Below are 17,999 nucleotides of genomic sequence, written 5' to 3' on the forward strand. Positions count from 1 at the left end.
TCTGTATATCTGAGGTTATTCATATTTCTCCTGGCAATCTTGATTCCAGCTTGTGCTTCATTCAGCCTGGCATTTTGCATGATGTACTCTGCATATAAGCTAAATAAAAAAGGTGACAATATACAGTCTTGACACACTCCTTTCCCAATTCGAATAGTCTGTTGTTCCATATTTGGTTCTAACTGTTGTTTCTTGACCTGTATACAAGTTTCTCAGGAGGCAGGTAAATGTGGTCTGGTATTCACATCTCTAAGAATTTTCACAGTTTGTTGTAATCTGCACAATCAAAGGCTTTCATGTAGTCAATGAAGCAGAACTAGATGTTTTTCTGGAATTCTCTTCTTTTCCTTGGTCCAGTGGATGCTGGCAATTTGATCTCTGGTTCCTCTGCCTTTTCTAAATCCAGCTGGAACATCTGGAAGTCTCAGTTCATGTACTGTTGAAGCATCACCTGGGGAATTTGGAGCATTACCTTGCTAGCGTGTGAAATGAGAGCAATCGTGCGGTAGTTTGAATATTCTTTGGCATTGCCCTTCTTTGGGATTGGAATGAAAACTGACCTTTTCCAGTCCTGTGGCCATTGCTGAGTTTTCCAAATTTGTTGGCATATTGAGAGCAGCACTTCAACAGCATCATCTTTTAGGATTTGAAATAGCTCAGCTGATATTCCAGCACCTCCATTAGCTTTGTTCATAGTGATGATTCCTAAGGCCCACTTGACTTCACACTATAGACTATCTGGTTCCAGGTTAGTGATCACACCATTGTGTTTATCTGGGTCATTAAGATATTTTTTGTATAGTTCTTCTGTGTATTCTTGCCACCTCTTACTAATATCCACTGCTTCTGTTAGGTCCATACCATTTCTTTCCTTTATTGTGCCTATCTTTGCCTGGAATATTTTCTTGATATCTCTAATTTTCTTGAAGAGATTTCTAGTCTTTCCCATTCTATTGTTTTCCTCTATTCCTTTGCATTCTTTCCTTAGGAAAACTTTGTCTAGCATTGTGTTGTAAGGCTACAATAAATGTAAGAGTGCAGATACATCTTCAACTCCTCTTTTCATTTGTTTTTCATATAAAACCCAAAGTGGAATTGCTAAATCATATCCAGTTCTAGTTTTAAACTGTTTTTTATACCAATTTACATTTCAACCAACAGTGTACAAAGATTTCCTTATCTCTGTATTCTTGCCAACACTTGTTATCTTCTTGTAGGCAGGTCAAAAGAAAGAGATAGAACTGGATATGTAACAACAGGCTGGTCCCAAAATGGAAAAAGAAGTACATCAAGGCTGTATACCGTCACCCTGCAGATTTAACTTATATGCAGAGTACATCATGAGAAATGCCAGGCTGGATGAAGCACAAACTGGAATCAAGATTGTCAGGAGAAATATCAATAACCTCAAATACACAGATGACACAACCCTTATGGCAGAAAGTGAAGAAGAACTAAAGAGCCTCTTGATGAAAGTGAAAGAAGAAAGTCAAAAAGTTGACTTAAAGCTCAACATTCAGAAAACTAAGATCATGGCATCTGGTCCCATCATTTCATGGCAAATAGATGGGGAAACAGTGACAGACTTTATTTTTTGGGGCTCCAAAATCACTGCAGATGGTGATTGCAGCCATGAAATTAAAAGACACTTACTCCTTGGAAGAAAAGTTATGACCAACCTTCAGTTCAGTTCAGTTCAGTTGCTCAGTCGTATCTGACTCTTTGCGACCCCACGAACTGCAGCACACCAGGCCTCCCTGTCCGTCACCAACTCCTGGAGTCCACCTAAACCCATGTCCATCGAGTTGGTGATGTCATCCAACCATCTCATCCTCTGTCGTCCCTTCTCCTCCTGCCCTCAGTCTTTCCCAGCATCAGGGTCTTTTCCAATGAGTCAGCTCGTTGCATCAGGTGGCCAAAGTATTGAAGTTTCAGCTTCAACATCAGTCCTTCCAATGAACACCCAGGACTGATCTACTTTAGGAGGAACTGGTTGGATCTCCTTGCAGTCCAAGGGACTCTCAAGACTCTTCTCCAACACCACAGTTCAAAAACATCAATTCTTCAGTGCTCGGCTTCCTTTACAGTCCAACTCTCACATCCATACATGACTACTGGAAAAACCATAGCCTTGACTAGACGGACCTTTGTTGGCAAAGTAATGTCTCTGCTTTTTAATATGCTATCTAGGTTGGTCATAACTTTCCTTCCAAGGAGTAAGGATCTTTTAATTTCATGGCTACAGTGATTTTGGAGCCCAGAAAAATAAAGTCAGCCACTGTTTCCACTGTTTCTCCATCTATTTCCCATGAGGTGATGGGACCAGATGCCATGATCTTAGTTTTCTGAATGTTAAGCTTTAAGCCAACTTTTTCACTCTCCTCTTTCACTTTCATCAAGAGACTCTAGTTCCTCTTCACTTTCTGCCATAAGGGTGGTGTCATCTGCATATCTGCTGAGGTTATTGATGTTTCTCCCAGCAATCTTGATTCCAGCTTGAGCTTCATCCAGCCCAGCATTTCTCATGATGTTCTCTGCATATAAGTTAAATAAGCAGGGTGACAATATACAGCCTTGACATACTCCTTTTCCTATTTGGAACCAGTCTGTTGTTCCATGGCCAGTTCTAACTGTTGCTTCCTGACCTGCACACAGATATCTCAAGAGGCAGGTCAGGTGGTCTGGTATTCCCTTCTCTTTCAGAATTTTCCACAGTTTATTGTGATCCACACAGTCGAAGGCTTTGGCATAGTCAATAAAGCAGAAATAGATGTTTTCCTAGAACTCTCTTGCTTTTTTGATGATCCAGTGGATGTTGGCAATTTGATCTCTTGTTCCTCTGCCTTTTCTAAAACCAGCTTGAACATCTGGAAGTTTACGGTTCAAGTATTGATGAAGCCTGGCTTGGAGAATTTTGAGCATTACTTCGCTAGCGGGTGAGATGAGTGCAATTGTGCAGTAGTCTGAACCTTCTTTGGCATTGCCTTTCTTTGAGATTGGAATGAAAGCTGACCTTTTCCAGTCCTGTGGCCACTGCTGAGTTTTCCAAATTTGCTGGCATATTGAGTGCAGCACTTTCACAGCATCATCTTTCAGGATTTGAAATAGCTCAACTGGAATTCCATCACCTCCACTAACTTTGTTCATAGTAATGCTTCGTAAGGCTCACTTTACTTTGTATTCCAGGATGTCTGGCTCTAGGTGAATGATCACACCATTATGATTATCTGGGTCGTAAAGATCTTTTTGTTTTGTTCTTCTATGTATTTTTGCCTCTTCTTAATATCTTCTGCTTCTGTTAGGTCTATACTATTTCTGTCCTTTATTGAGCCCATCTTTGCATGAAATTTTCCCTTGGTATCTCCAGTTTTTTGAAGAGACCTCTAGTCTTTCCCATTCTATTATTTTCCTCTGTTTCTTTGCACTGATCACTGGGGAAGGCTTTCTTATCTCTCCTTGCTATTCTTTGGAACTCTGCATTCAAATGGGTATATCTTTCCTTTTCTCCTTTACTTTTCACTTCTCTTCTTTTCACAGCTATTTGTAAGACCTCCTCAGACAGCCATTTTGCTTTTTTGCATTTCTTTTTCTTGGGGATGGTCTTGATTCCTGTCTCCTGTACAGTGTCACAAACCTCCATCCATAGTTCTTCAGGCACTATACCTATTAGATCTAGTCCCTTAAATCTATTTGTGACTTCCACTGTATAGTCATAAGGGATTTGATTTAGATCATACCTGAATGGTCTAGTGGTTTTCTCGACTTTCTTCAATTTCAGTCTCAATTTGGTAATAAAGACTTCATGATCTGAGCCACGGTCAGCTCCTGGTCTTGTTTTTGCTGACTGTATGGACCTTCTCCATCTTTGGCTGCAAATAATATAATCAGTTGATTCCAGTGTTGGTGACCTGATGATGTCCATGTGTAGAGTCTTCTCTTGTGTTGTTGGAGAAGGGTGTTTGCTATGACCAGTGTGTTCTCTTGGCAAAACTGTATTACCCTTTGTCTTGCTTCATTCTGTATTCCAAGGTCAAATTTGCCTGTTACTCCAGGTGTTTCATGACTTCCTACTTTTGCATTCCAATCCCCTATAATGAAAAAGACATCTTTTTGGGGTGTTAGTTCTAAAAGGTCTTGTAGGTCTTCATAGAACCATTCAACTTCAGCTTCTTCAGCATTACTGGTTGGTGAATAGACTTGGATTACTGTGATATTGAATGGTTTGCTTGGAAACAAACAGAGATCATTCTGTCATTTTTGAGAATATCCAAGTACTGCATTTCAGACAATTTTGTTGACTAAGTGATGGTTACTCCATCTCTTCTAAGGGATTCCTGCCCACATTGGTAGATATAATGGTCATCTGAGTTAAATTCACCCATTCCAGTCCATTTTAGTTTGCTGATCCCTAGAATGTCAACATTCATTCTCGCCATCTCCTGTTTGACCACTTCCAGTTTGCCTTGATTCATGGACCTAATATTCCAGGTTCCTATGCAATATTGCATTTACAGCATTGGACCTTGCTTCTGTCACCAGTCATATCCACAACTGGGTGTTGTTTTTGCTTTGTCTCTGTCCCTTCATTCTTTCTGCAATTATTTCTCCACTGATTTCCAGTAGAATTTGGACACCTACCAACCTGCGGAGTTCATCTTTCAGTGTCCCATCTTTTTGCCTTTTCATACTGTTCATGGGGTTCTCAAGGTAAGAATACTGAAGTGGTTTGCTATTCCCTTCTCCAGTGGACCACATTTTGTTAGAACTCCCCACCAAGACCTGTCCATCTTGGGTGGCCCTACACGACATTGCTTAGTTTCATTGAGTTAGACAGGGCTGTGGTCCATGTGATCAGATTGGCTAGTTATCTGTGGTTGTGGTTTCAGTCTGTCTGACCTCTGACGCCCTCTCTCAGCACCTACTGTCTTGCTGGGCTTTCTTTTACCTTGGATGTGGGGTATCTCTTCATGGCTGCTCCAGCAAAGCACAGCCATTACTCCTTATCTTGGTAGTGGGGTATCTCCTCTTGGCCCCTCGCTGCTCCAGCGCCACTATGTTGTTGCAAATGGCAGAATTCCATTCCTTTTTTGGGCTTGGTAATATTCCACTGTAGGTATCTATTGTGTGTGTGTGTGTGTGTGTCCTTGTTAAATGTCTAACTTTGTTCTTCTAGTCTTTTCCCTGGTTCAGTTACCAGTCTTATTACTAATGGTTCAAACTCTTTTTTTCTGGTAAATTATTTATCTCTGTTTCATTAGTGTTTTTTTCCTTTGTTTGTTTTTTGTTTGGCACAGATTCCTCTGTCTTCTCATTTTGCTTAACTTTCTCTGTCTCTATGAAATTAGGTGCAACAGTTCCCTATTCCTGGTCTTGAATGGATGTCCTATTGTGACAGCGTCCTTAGGCAGTCCACGTGTACCCAGTGACTTTGGTGGAATAGCTCAATCAGACATGAGCACTTGTCACATCTTCCCCCAGAATTTGTTGGTGGATACCACCATGGTTGGATGTAGGGCTGGAGATGGCAGGGCTAGAATCTAGGGCCAGACATAAGGAGAGTTGTCTCCTACACTCAGTGGCTATCACTGCCCTATTGGGGGCAGTGTCAGCTCCCAAGTTGGTTATGGCTGCTGTAGATGAGATGCTGTGCTGGTTTTCAAACCAGCTAAGGAGACTTGCCTTTCCAGTGTTAGAACCCAGGCGTGGGGTGCCCAATATGTGGTTCAGACAGCTCACTCCCAAGGGAGGATGTCCAAGCCCACACAGTCCTCTCTTTTTCTGTGTTCACCACTAGGCGTACAGGTCCAACCCTGATCACTTCCTTTCCTGTCCTACCTGACTTTATGTGGATCTATCTTTATAACTGTCGACTAAAAAAAGATGCACAACTTGAGTGTTGCAAGTTAAGTTTCATTTGAGACAAAATGAAGACTGCAACCTGGGAGGCAGCACCTCAGATAGCTCTGAGAAACTGCTCCAAAGGGGCAGTGGGAGGAAAGTCAATATATAAGGCTTTGGTGAAGACAGAGTTCAATACCATACATAGTTCAGTCAGTAAAGAATCTGCCTGCAATGCAGGAGACCCAGGTTTGATCCCTGGATCAGGAAGATCCCCTGGAGAAGGAAATGGCAATCCACTCCAGTATTCTTGCCTGGAGAATCCCATGGACAAAGGAGCCTGGCAGGCTACAGTCCATAGGGTCGCAAGAGGTGGATGCGACTTAGCGACTAAACCACCAAGCACTCATTTTACAAAAGGTTTTCTGCTAGTCATGAGGATCTGTTGTCACCATGAAGGGATTTAGTGCTTTTCTAGAAGTGAGGAGATATAAGTATTCAGATCATAAAATCTGTTCCTAAAGACATCTAACTATCTAAAGACCTGTTCCACCAGTGTCCCTGGGGTTCAGGGTGCCTCACTCCACCCTTATCTCCCTCAGGGCTTGTTGAAGGTCAAGAGCTGCAGCAGCACAGGGTTCAATCTCTACAGAGGCAGATGGCAAATGCCCTTGTTGTTCAGTTGTTGGCAATGCTCTTGGTGAGTGTCAATTTGTAGTTGACAGAGCCTTGGTTGTACAAGAGCCTTTCTATTGGTCTCCAGTTTGTTTATAAGGAGTATTGCTCGACATGTGGAGGTATTTTTATGTATTTAGGGGAAAGGTGTGCTCAGACTGCTTCTACTCCTCCATCTTGACCTACACTTGTTTGCTCCCTAATTTATATTAATATCTCTAACCCTGCTTTCTTCTGTGAGCTAACAGATTTCTGTCTTTGGCAATAATAGGCATCTTAAATATACTGAGCACAAAATGGAAATACCTTTTCCCCACCACTCATAAAAATTTAACTTCCCATCTTGTGGCAGATTAAATGAAAACATACACAATTTCTCTCAATTTAAGTAGAGATACAGGCTACTTAATTTCCCTTGATCTGGAATGACTTTCATGGTATGCCATACCAGTAGAATACAGAGGAAATAAACTGAAAATGTTGAATCTTGGTGATAAGAAGTTTTGAAGCCTTTGCTTGGGTTTCCTGGAAGATGTTGTCATGGAGCTTTGAGGTTCCATATAAGAAATTTGACTATTCCCATGAAAATCACGTGAGAGAAACAGAAAGAGGGGACTAGGTAAACCAAACCTTCAAATTCTACCCCATTTGCACCAGGCATGTGAATGAAACCACATTATTTTCCCAACTAGGCCAGATGTCATCTAAACATGACAAGCAATCTCAGTAAAGCTGGGAGGTACAGAAGACTCACCACTGGAATCTCACAGCCAAGTTGAATCATGACATCCTAAGATATTGTGAAACAGGTGTTACTTTAAACACTAAGGCTTACACTAGTTTCTTATGCAGTGTTAAACAGCATATCACAACTTAAGGCTTGAAAAAGGTTTTGCTGTAACAGAACCTGAGGTCATGTGGCATTGGCTTTAAGATTGCATAGTGGGGTGAAGTAGAAAGACCATGAGGAGACTTTTAGCAATATCTGGAAGGTTCTTATAAGATGATGAGGGCCTGTAGGATAGTGAGGAAAATATTTTGAAAGGCGGAAGAAAAGACTTTTGCCAGGCAGTGGTGAAATGTTTATCAGTATTGTCACCTGGGATGAAATGGATAATATAAAGGATACCTAATATACTCCTGGGTTTTGCTGGGAAGATTTCCAGGAAGAATGTTAAAATTTCTATCTAGTGTCTGATAGATAGCTGCCTAAGCTGATGTATGAGAAGAAATATGTGAACTATGGAAAGGATTTATTTGACTGTTTGATTCTTGAGAAAAAATTCAGAAAAATAATGAGGATGCCATACCTTGCTAGGTTTGAAAATAAGGCTAATTCTCACCCTCCAATACCTTCCAGAGAAAAGTTTCTCAGGATAAGAAATGGCTTCAAATGAAAGGTCAAATCCAGATTAGAATGGTAATTTTCTTTTTCTTTCTTTTTTTTTTAGACTCCTAGTAATTTATTACAAGCAAAAATGTTCCAAGTGAAAAAGGTGTATTTACAGTGGTGTTCACTTTGTTTATTTAAGATCAAAAATTTTCTAATATCAGAAACAAAAACCCACCAGCAATGGAGACCTTGAGTCAGTTACAGTTCATCTACATTATGGAAACTATGAGTCCATAAAATAGTAATTAAGATCTGTATTCATTGATATAGAAAAAAATAAAGGTGTTTCCTAATTAGTTTGCATAGTATAGTCAAATTTTTAACAAATAAATATGTGTGTATTAATATAGTTAGATTTTAAAGAAAAAATCAAGCATATTAACAGTAGTTACTTCTAGATAATGAAATGACAGATGATTTTTAATTTATCCCCTATAGATTTTTTGTCTGTATGATCTAAGATTTTTCAGAAATATAATCAATAAAAAACTATTTTCAGGAAGGTAAGTAATAGTGCAAAGTATTATGTATTAAGTGTCAAATGAATGATATATTTCATGAAGCACAGGCATTATCTTCTGTAGTTTCTGGATTTGAGTGTTAAAATGCAAAAATGGTGATACACTCTCTCAGTTTTGGATTGGTATGCCAATGCAATTAAAAAGGGTTCAAGAAAGTGCCATAATATTCTCCACAGTGGCTGTACCAGTTAAGATTCCCACCAACAGTGTAGGAAGTTTCCCTTTTCCTCCTTAAAAAATTCAAAATAGAACTACCTATCATATGATCCAGCAATCCCACTCCTGGTGATAATTCAGAGAAAGCATAATTCAATGTACATGTACCCCAAGGGGCTTCCCTAGTGGCTCAGATGGTAAAGAACCCACCCATCAATGCGGGAGACCCAGGTTCCATCCCTCAGTCTGGAAGATCTCTGGAGAAGGAAATGGCAACCTACCCCAGCATTCTTCTCCGGTAAATCCTATTGACAAAGGAACCTGATGGGCCACAGTCCATGGGGTCGCAAAAGAGCTGGACAGGATTTAGCACCTAAACAACATCAACAAACATGCACCCCAAAGTTCACTACAGCACTATCTACTGTTGGGGTCCTTTAATGGACCGGAACCTTGTGGTATGGAGTCGACGATAAGAAAGGGAAAGAGAGAAAGAGGCTGATATCCCTTGGTTTATGCAGAGGACCAATAAAGTCCTTGACACAGGACTTGCATCGCTCCCGAAGGCACCAGGCGCCCTCTCGAGGGGGTCTTAGAAGCCCGGGCAGAAAAGTGAGCACGACAGGTCTCCGTGCTCCAGAGAGTCAGCCAGAAAAAAGAGAAAGAGAGAGAGAGAGACAAAAAAGACCCGGGGACCTAAGCTCTGATGGAGCAAAGGTGCTTTAATGATTTTCCTATGAGTATGTATAGGCTGTGGTACAAGAAACTTCTTTCGGGTATGATAGAGGTCAGAAAACCAAACATACAGCAACCGTTACCAAGGGAACAAGGGGTAATGTTAGTCACAAGGTCATGACACAATCCATATCTCAAGAAAGGGGAATGAGACTAAGCAGTTTTGTCCTAAAGAGAATGTTTACTAAAGGAGACCCAAGCCTGCCTCACACAATGACCTCAGTCCCTGGGAGCAGCATGCTGTTCCGCTTGAAGAGGGACAAAGGACTCATGAGAGACAGCACATAGGAATCTTCCCGTCAAACATTCCCTGACAACCTACCATAGCCAGGAAATGCAAGCAGCCTAAATGTCCATCAGTAGAGGAATGCATAAAGAAGATGTGGTGTATGTGTATACAGACACACACACACACACACAATGGAATATTACCAAACCCTAAAAAAAGTAAGTCTTACAGAGAAAGATAAATATCATATGATATCACTTATATGTGGAATCTAGAAAAATGGTACAAATGAACTTAGCTATAAAACAGAAATAGAATCACAGAAGTAGAAAACAAATTTATGACTGCCAAGGAGGACAGTGTGGGGGAGGGATAAATTGGGAGATTGGAATTGACATATACACACTACTATATTTAAAATAGATAAGTAATAAGGACCTACTGCAGAGCACAGGGAACTCTACTCAGTAATTTTTAATGACCCGTATGGGAAAAGAATCTAAAAAAGAGTGGATATATATGTATGTGTAACCGACTCACTTTGCTATACAGCAGAAACTAACACATTGTAAATCACCTATACTGCAATGATTTTTTTTTAAATTAGGGCTTCCCTAGCCATCCAGTGGTTAAAAATCCACCTTGCAATGGAAGGGACACCAGTTCAATCCCTGGGCTAGGAAGGTCTCACCTGTCACAGAGCAATTAAACCTGTGTGCCCTAGAGCCTGTTCTCTGCAACAAGAGAAGCCACCACAATGAGAGGCCCACACACTGCAATGAAGAGTAGCCCCCACTCATCTCAACTAGAGCAACCCCCACGTGAAGGATCGAAGACTCATCACAGTTAAAAAATAAATATAAATAGATAAATCTTAAAAAAAAATTTTTTTTTAAGCTCAAAAGCCAAGAACTTGTCCCAGAACTTTATCAGAGGTTTTAGAGCAACTCCTCAGACAAGCTGCAGGGAGAATCCAAAAAGAGATGGCTAATCCTCCAAAGGCAGAAAGTGGCTCACCAACCATGGTAAGGAAAAAACTGATTTGCTGGCTTTTCTAACCCAGGGACCCAAGGTTAGGGATGGGAAACAGGCCAGGGGTAAGGGGGGAAATACCCCATTTCTCAGAAGTCTTATTACTGCCAGTTTTTTCACTGTATACTTTTTCATCTCTCAGCTGGTCTTCTTGCTCATAGCAAAAGGCCAGAGATTGTTCTTGGTGCTTCACAAATGCAGAATTCAACAAAAGGATACGGGTGAACTGTCAAAACCCCAAGAATCCCAGCAGCTTCCTCTTATATGTGTGCCTCTGTTATCCTGGGCACATTCTTCCAGGCCTCGAAGTGACAGTAGAGTTGCTGCAGCTCACAGCAGTCAGAGCTGCTGGGCATGGAGGCCAGACCTCGCCAGGACTCAGCCTAGGACAGCAGGAGGGGCTAGCTGTCCTGGTCATGGGTCCTCCTCACAGTACTGCATTCTTCACTAGGGGAAACCTTTCTCTCTTAATACTCACTGAGGTGAAAATGACACAAAGGGGCATTTGGGCTGTGCCTAAGTAAGCCCACAGCCAGAGATACAGCTTCCTTTGGGAAACTTTCCCATGAGATGGTGTCACAAAGGCTGCCTTGAACTAGCACCCCTTGGAATGAGTTATCTGAAGCATGGATCTTCCCCTCTAGAGGAGAGGGGTGTCAGTTCTTGATTTTTGCTCTTCATCTCATCTCTGCTAACATGCTCATATGGTAATTTTCTTTGTTAAAATCTCCGAAAGATTTATGACAACACTGCCCCTTTCAGCTATACAAAATTCAATTTAAAAACTGTGGTACATATACACCATGGAATATTACTCAGCCATTAAAAAGAATTCATTTGAATCAGTTCTAATGAGATGGATGAAACTGGAGCCCATTATACAGAGTGAAGTAAGCCAGAAAGATAAAGACCAATACAGTATGCTAACACATATATATGGAATTTAAAAAGATGGTAATATTAACCCTATATGCAAAACAGAAAAAGAGACACAGATGTACGGAACAGACTTTGGGACTCTGTGGGAGAAGACGAGTGTCAGATGTTCTGAGAGAACAGCATTGAAACAAGTATACTATCAAGGGTGAAACAGATCACCAGCCCAGGCTGGATGCATGAGACAAGTGCTCAGGCCTGGTGCACTGGGAAGACCCAGGGGAATCGGGTGGAGAGGGAGGTGGGAGGGGGGATTGGGATGGGGAACACATGTAAATCCATGGCTGATTCATGTCAATGTATGACAAAAACCACCACAATATTGTAAAGTAATTAACCTCCAACTAATAAAAATAAATGGAAAAAAAATTTAATCTAAGAATCTTGATAGCCTGGGTCATAGACCCTCTCTTTCTAAAATATAAGACTTTTAAAATCTTAAGGGAACTTTTTCATAGCTGCCTCACAAAGCTCCAGAGGGAGAATTATCTTCAAGAGAATTAAGCAGTAGATTTGTTTGACTGAATGAATTATAATTTGATACACTGAAAGCCATCTAAGTTTTTTAAAAACAATTTTCTTGAGAGGTAACTCAATACCAGCACTTAACCCATTTAAAGTAAACAGTAGTTTTCAGAATATTCACATATATATGCAACCATCACCATGATCAATTTTGAAACAGTTTCATCACCTGATAAAGAAATCCTATATCCTTTAGAATTGCCCCACATAACCCTTTTCTTGAATCTGAACTGGCTTTAGTGATTTTTTTTTTTTTTTTTTTTACATATAGAGATGACTGTGTAAATGACGCCCTGAGTCTCCTGGGGCTGGTTCATAGGAAACATAGCAGCTTTTTACTGTCTTGGGACATTTGCTAGAGTCCTAAGCCACCATGTAAAAAATTCAGCTACTCTGATAGTAAGACCACATGAAGAGACTCTAAGTAAGACTCATGGAGAAGGAGAGACTTTTTAGCCATCCCTCTAAGGTTCCAAGCATCTGAGTGAAGCCACTTTGGATTCTTGAGACATGCCCAGATGCCACTTGAGTATCACCCGGTGACTCTCATTAATGCATGCGGGGCAGGTGAAATGCTGAGCCAAACCCAATGATAATTCCTGACTCACAATATAATGTAATATAATAAAATGGCTTTGAGTGACTTGTCAGGCAGCCATAATAACCACATCATGTTACTTCTGCTAATAAATGACATACCATTCACATTCACCAAATAATCTAAGCCCCCAGATTACAGAGGTTTCTTTAGAAGACTATAGAACATTAGAACTGTCAAAGGGCCATTTAATGGGTTCCCATTCCTTGGAGAGTGAAATTCAAACACTGCTCCACGGCCAGTGAAGCACCTTGTGCTTGAACCCTTTCTGTGTATCTCTCCTCCTTGTTTACCATGGCCTCTTTATTTCTTGAGATTCTCAGAATCTTTGCACAAGCTGTTTTCTGTCTAGCAGCTTTGGTCTTTTTTATATCTCAACATTCTACTCAACTATCACTTCCTCCAGTGGCCGTCCCTGTCATACTATAACTAGGAGTCACTACCCATACCAGCAGAGTTACCTTTTAGAAGTCATATCAACTCAACTGATTTGTATCATCCAGCCACTCATATGTTCTGCATTTATAATATTTATTCCCCAGTGTCTCCCCCACAAAAATCTAAGCTACATGAGAATTCTATTATATTACGTATTATATATCTGTCAATTTATTAAAATAGCTTCAGTGTTTACTTAGTTTCTAGAGTATAATCAGGGCTCACAAGTATTTTTGAAATGAATGAATAACTATCCCATATCTACATGTAAAATAACCAAAAGGCCTTGATTAAATGTTCCTCTTGTATTTGGAGGTCACAATGGCAGGGAATTGTCAACGTTTGAGGCCACCTCCTTCTCTTTTCCCCAGAATTACTAGTAAATATGTCAAGAGATGGGCTTCCCAGGTGGCGCTAGTGGTAAAGAATCTGCCTGCCAATGCAAGAGAGGTAAGAGATGTGAGCTGGATCCCTAGATTGGGAAGATTCCCTGGAGAAAGAAAAGGCCATCCACTCCAGTATTCTTGACTGGGAAACCCCATGTAGAGGGAAGCCTGGGTCTATAGTCCATGGGGTCACAAAGTGTCAGACATGGCGAAAGGGACTTAGCACACACATGCCAAGAGATACAGATAAATCTAAACAGATCTGAAAATTATTGTTTGTCAGATTATTCCCAGTTAGCAATGTTCATATGATACCTGAGGTAAAATACAGACACTCTGACCACTGAGATATGGGTACAAAATGTCCAGAGGGAAGCTAGTCTTGTATGCAGGACCTCAGAGTTCACATAATTAAAGCTCTGGTCATACTAGTCAGTATGTACTTAGGATTTTTACAGGACAATTACAACTGCTATTTATTAAAAATTCAGTATTCTACTAATAGAAGAGAGACTCAAAAGAGACTCAAAGCAAGTGAGAAATCTGACTCCTAGTTCAATTAAACCTGATGCCTGAAGAGTGAAGCCATATGTTACTGAGACCACTCCTGTGCTTAGAACCTGACAAGACAAATTGGAAGCCTGTAAACCTGAATAGACTCACCCTGGGGGACCTTTTCATATGTTATGATAATGAACTGAATAATTATTAATGACCAAATGGAATTCTAATAGTGTGCCAGTATCTTCATTCTTTATGGTCATTTGCTATGAGTGGTCCATAGCCACATATCAGGTCTTTGACTGTTACATAATAGAAATAAATCTTTGATCTCTACCCCCAGTTCCTGACATAGGGCTCTAAAACTCTTGCGGTTTCTTGAATGACAAGGGTGCTAGAAGCATCTTTTGTTTAAATATTCTTTAAACCTGGTTCCTGACACATGGCTCCTGAATCCCTTGGAACCTCCTAGGTGATAGGAGCATTTTTGTTGGAATGAGAAGATTCTCAGTGGGATTTTGTATAGCTTCTGGATGAGGACTGGCCACCAAAAAGATCAAACCATGATTATAAGCTTGGAATTTTATGTTCATGTGTGTTTCTGCAGTGAGACTGGAGACTTTTTACATAGCCTCTGTAAAACTCCTAATCTATGGGGTGGAGAGCTTCCAATTTGGTCAACAGATTCATGTGCTAGAAGGGTTATACACTCCAAATTATACACTTCAGCTTCCTGGTGATAGAAACTCCTGGCCTGGAGACCCTTCCAGACCTGGTGCAGTGTGTCTCTCCATCTGGCTGTTAAGTTGTCCTTTGTAATATCTTTTATGTTAAACTGGTAAATGTAAGCAGATGCTTCAGAGAATTTTGTTGAGTCATTCTAACAAACTCTCAAACCTGGAAGAGGCCTGTGGGAATCCTCGATTTGTAGCCAAGTTGGACAGAAATGTGGATACCTTGAGGACCCATTACTTGCAACTGGTGTCAGAAGGGAGGGCAGAGTTGTGGAACTGAGTCTTAAACCTGTGAAGTCTGACCATACTTCCAGGGAGTTAGTGTCAGAATTGAATGAAAGAATATAATGTCAATTTGATGTCTGGATATTTAGAACATACTGGTATTCCAGTTGGTTGATATGGGGGAAAAAATACCACAAATTTGGTGTCAGAAGTGTTGTGGTTAGAGAATGTTTTCCTTTATCCATTATTTGATCATGTCACATATTTTAATTTATCCTTGTTTCATTTAATCATTGTATATTTCCACCTAAAATTTGCCAGAATATGACAGATAATCTACATTTTAACTTAGCAAAGTATTATAAATAATATCCCATTTTGTTTCTTACTATGTCTCCCAATCCTCACTTGTTTCTTCCCATTACACTGAGTCAAGGGCTTTTATAATCTAAGTCTTGCTTTCAGATGCTCTAAAAAGTTGTCTCAGCATTTACACTGAGTTAGGAGTTCCTGAACTCCAGAAAAATATGAGGGTAGATTATTATGTAAGAAATACATTTACTACAATCTTTGGCAGCACTTCTTAATTAAGTTTTTTATAAATCTAAATTTTGGAACTCTGAATGTTATCACATTAGTTGGAATGCTAATTCAAAGATACCCTTTTTAGTTTCTACAGCTAAGGAAAACTACATTATGCCAAATGGGAGTATTTGTAATATGTGCTTAAATATAGTTAGACTTCCAGTCAAATTTTTATAATGTAAACCAATCCAGTTTTCGCATTCTCATACTTGTTTTTGGAGTCCTCATAATCTAGACTTACTGGAAGTAGAGTTTTTTCAGAAGGCTGATGAAAAGAAACAGCTTAGGATTTCTTATCTTGCTCAAATCCTCTAGATCAGTAACAGTGCTGAAGTCCTTGAATGGATTATGTTTTACAGATTAGATAAGTGCATGGAATGAGAGAACTTGATTCCAAGTGAATCGGAGACTTGTGTCCGTATCTCTCAAACTATTGAATCCCTCTGAGACTTGTTAGTCTCATCTATAAATTGAGGTAATTTTTTAATAAGCAGCATCATGAGATTTCTGTGAAAATTAAATGAAGAAGCATGGTGGTTTGGACTCAGACTTTCTAGATTCAAAGACTGACTGAAAAACTTCCTAGCTGTATCATTCTGGGCAATCTACTTAATGTCTCTGTGTATCAGATAATTTATTTATAAAATAGAAATAAGAACTACTAATGTAGGATTTTTACAAGAAATAAGCCAGCTAATATACCAATGTACTTAGAATAGGGCTGGGCATATTATAAGTAGAAATTATTAAAGAAAAGTTCTAGGCATCTGCAAGTGTTAACATGTAATAGTGAAAGTAATTACTGTCATTATTAGTGATTTCAAGATGTCTCCCAACTGGCTCATAAGTGTATATAAGTGAGAATTAGAAATATTATGATTTAAATTTAAGCAATCAGTTAAGCAGTATTTGGTGGGTGGGCTTCTCTGGTGGCTCAGATGGTAAAGAAACTGCCTGCAATGCACAGGACTCCAGTTCAATCCCTGGGTTGGGAAGATCCCCTGGAGAGTGAAATGGCTACCCACTCCAGCGTTCTTGCCTGGAAAATTCCATGGACAGAGGAGTCTGGCAGGCTACAGTTGATAGGGTTGCACAGACAGAGTCGGATACAACTGAGCGAATAACACTCACACACACACAAATGTAATGCTGATGAACAAGCAACTGAAATGTTGGGAATGGATCCTAAGAATATATTCTTAGAATTAACTTTCTCAGGGCCTCCTTTACATCTCTGTTCCTCAGACTGTAGATGAGGGGGTTCAACATGGGGATCAACACTGTGTAGAACACAGACAGCACTTTGTTCTGGTCAATTGAATAGCTGGATTTGGGCATCACATAGATGAAGGTAATGGTTCCATAGTAGAGAGTGACTGCGGTGAGGTGAGAGGTGCAGGTGGAGAAGGCCTTGTGTCTCCCTTCAGTGGAGCGCATCTTCAGGATGGTGTTGAGGATGCAGATGTAAGAGAGAGTTATGACAAACACCGTGACCACAATGATGGAGCCAGAAGAGATGGAAGGAATAATTTCAGTAGTGGAGACATCTGAGCAGGAAAGTTTCAACAGAGGGGAGAAATCACAGAAAAAGTCATTAATGTGATTTGGTCCACAGAAAGACAGAGTCAATAAGCAACTAGTAAATGTCCAAGCATTGACACATCCACCCACATAGGAAGCCCCTACCAAGAGGACACAGACTCTGGGGGACATGTGTGTGGAGTAGAGTAGGGGCAAGCAGATGGCCACATAGCGGTCATAGGCCATGGCAGCCAGCAGGAAGCACTCAGCTGTCCCAAATGTGATCACAGAACAGAGCTGGGCTTCACAGCCAGCAACTGGGAGGGCCAGTCTATGTTTCAGGAATCCTATAATCATCATAGGTGTGATGGATGTGGAAAACACGGTGTCTACAAAAGCCAAGTGGCTGAGGAAGAGGTACATGGGAGTCTGAAGCTGGGAACAGCTGCTTATCAGAATAATTATGCTGATATTGCCTACTAATGTGACAACATAGATTCCTAGAAATATTACAAAGAAGATGACACAAAGTGTAGGATCCTCTGTTAATCCCAAAAGGATGAACTCTGTCACACTGGTGTGATTTCCAACCTCCATCTCCTCTGGGAATTGTTCCTGTTGAGGGAAATTTGAAAATTCATTAAAAATGTTTTTATTCTATACATTCTTATTTTTTCTTGGTTATTCATTACACTTATTTACAATAATTTCTCCCTCTGCCTAGCTGTAAATGTGGTGCTGAACAGGATTTTTTTTGTGGGGGGGGGGGGTCTTTTTTTCACAAAAGAAGCATGATTCAATCTCACTTTCTGGGACCTCAATTATATTCTTTTATTTGTCTAAAGTTTATTGTATAATATCTTTCCGACCTTATTTCTAGAAATATCTGTCTCCCAAGATCCAGTTCTATAAGTTCAGTTATCTTGGAAGTCTCCAGCTAGAAATCCCACAAATACCTTAAACTCAGCCTT

The 17,999-nt window shown here is 40.2% G+C and overlaps 1 protein-coding gene across 1 annotated transcript; it reads right to left on the reverse strand.

Annotated features, from left to right (window-relative positions):
* Positions 1–16,692: 16,692 nt before the first annotated feature.
* On the reverse strand, positions 16,693–17,625 carry LOC133049941 (olfactory receptor 5P1-like). Its single transcript, XM_061134041.1, has one exon. It carries the CDS (start codon positions 17,623–17,625, stop codon positions 16,693–16,695), a length of 933 nt encoding a protein of 310 aa, XP_060990024.1.
* Positions 17,626–17,999: the final 374 nt, after the last annotated feature.

This window comes from Dama dama, chromosome 1, assembly GCF_033118175.1.
Source record: "Dama dama isolate Ldn47 chromosome 1, ASM3311817v1, whole genome shotgun sequence".
NCBI lineage: Eukaryota > Metazoa > Chordata > Mammalia > Artiodactyla > Cervidae > Dama > Dama dama.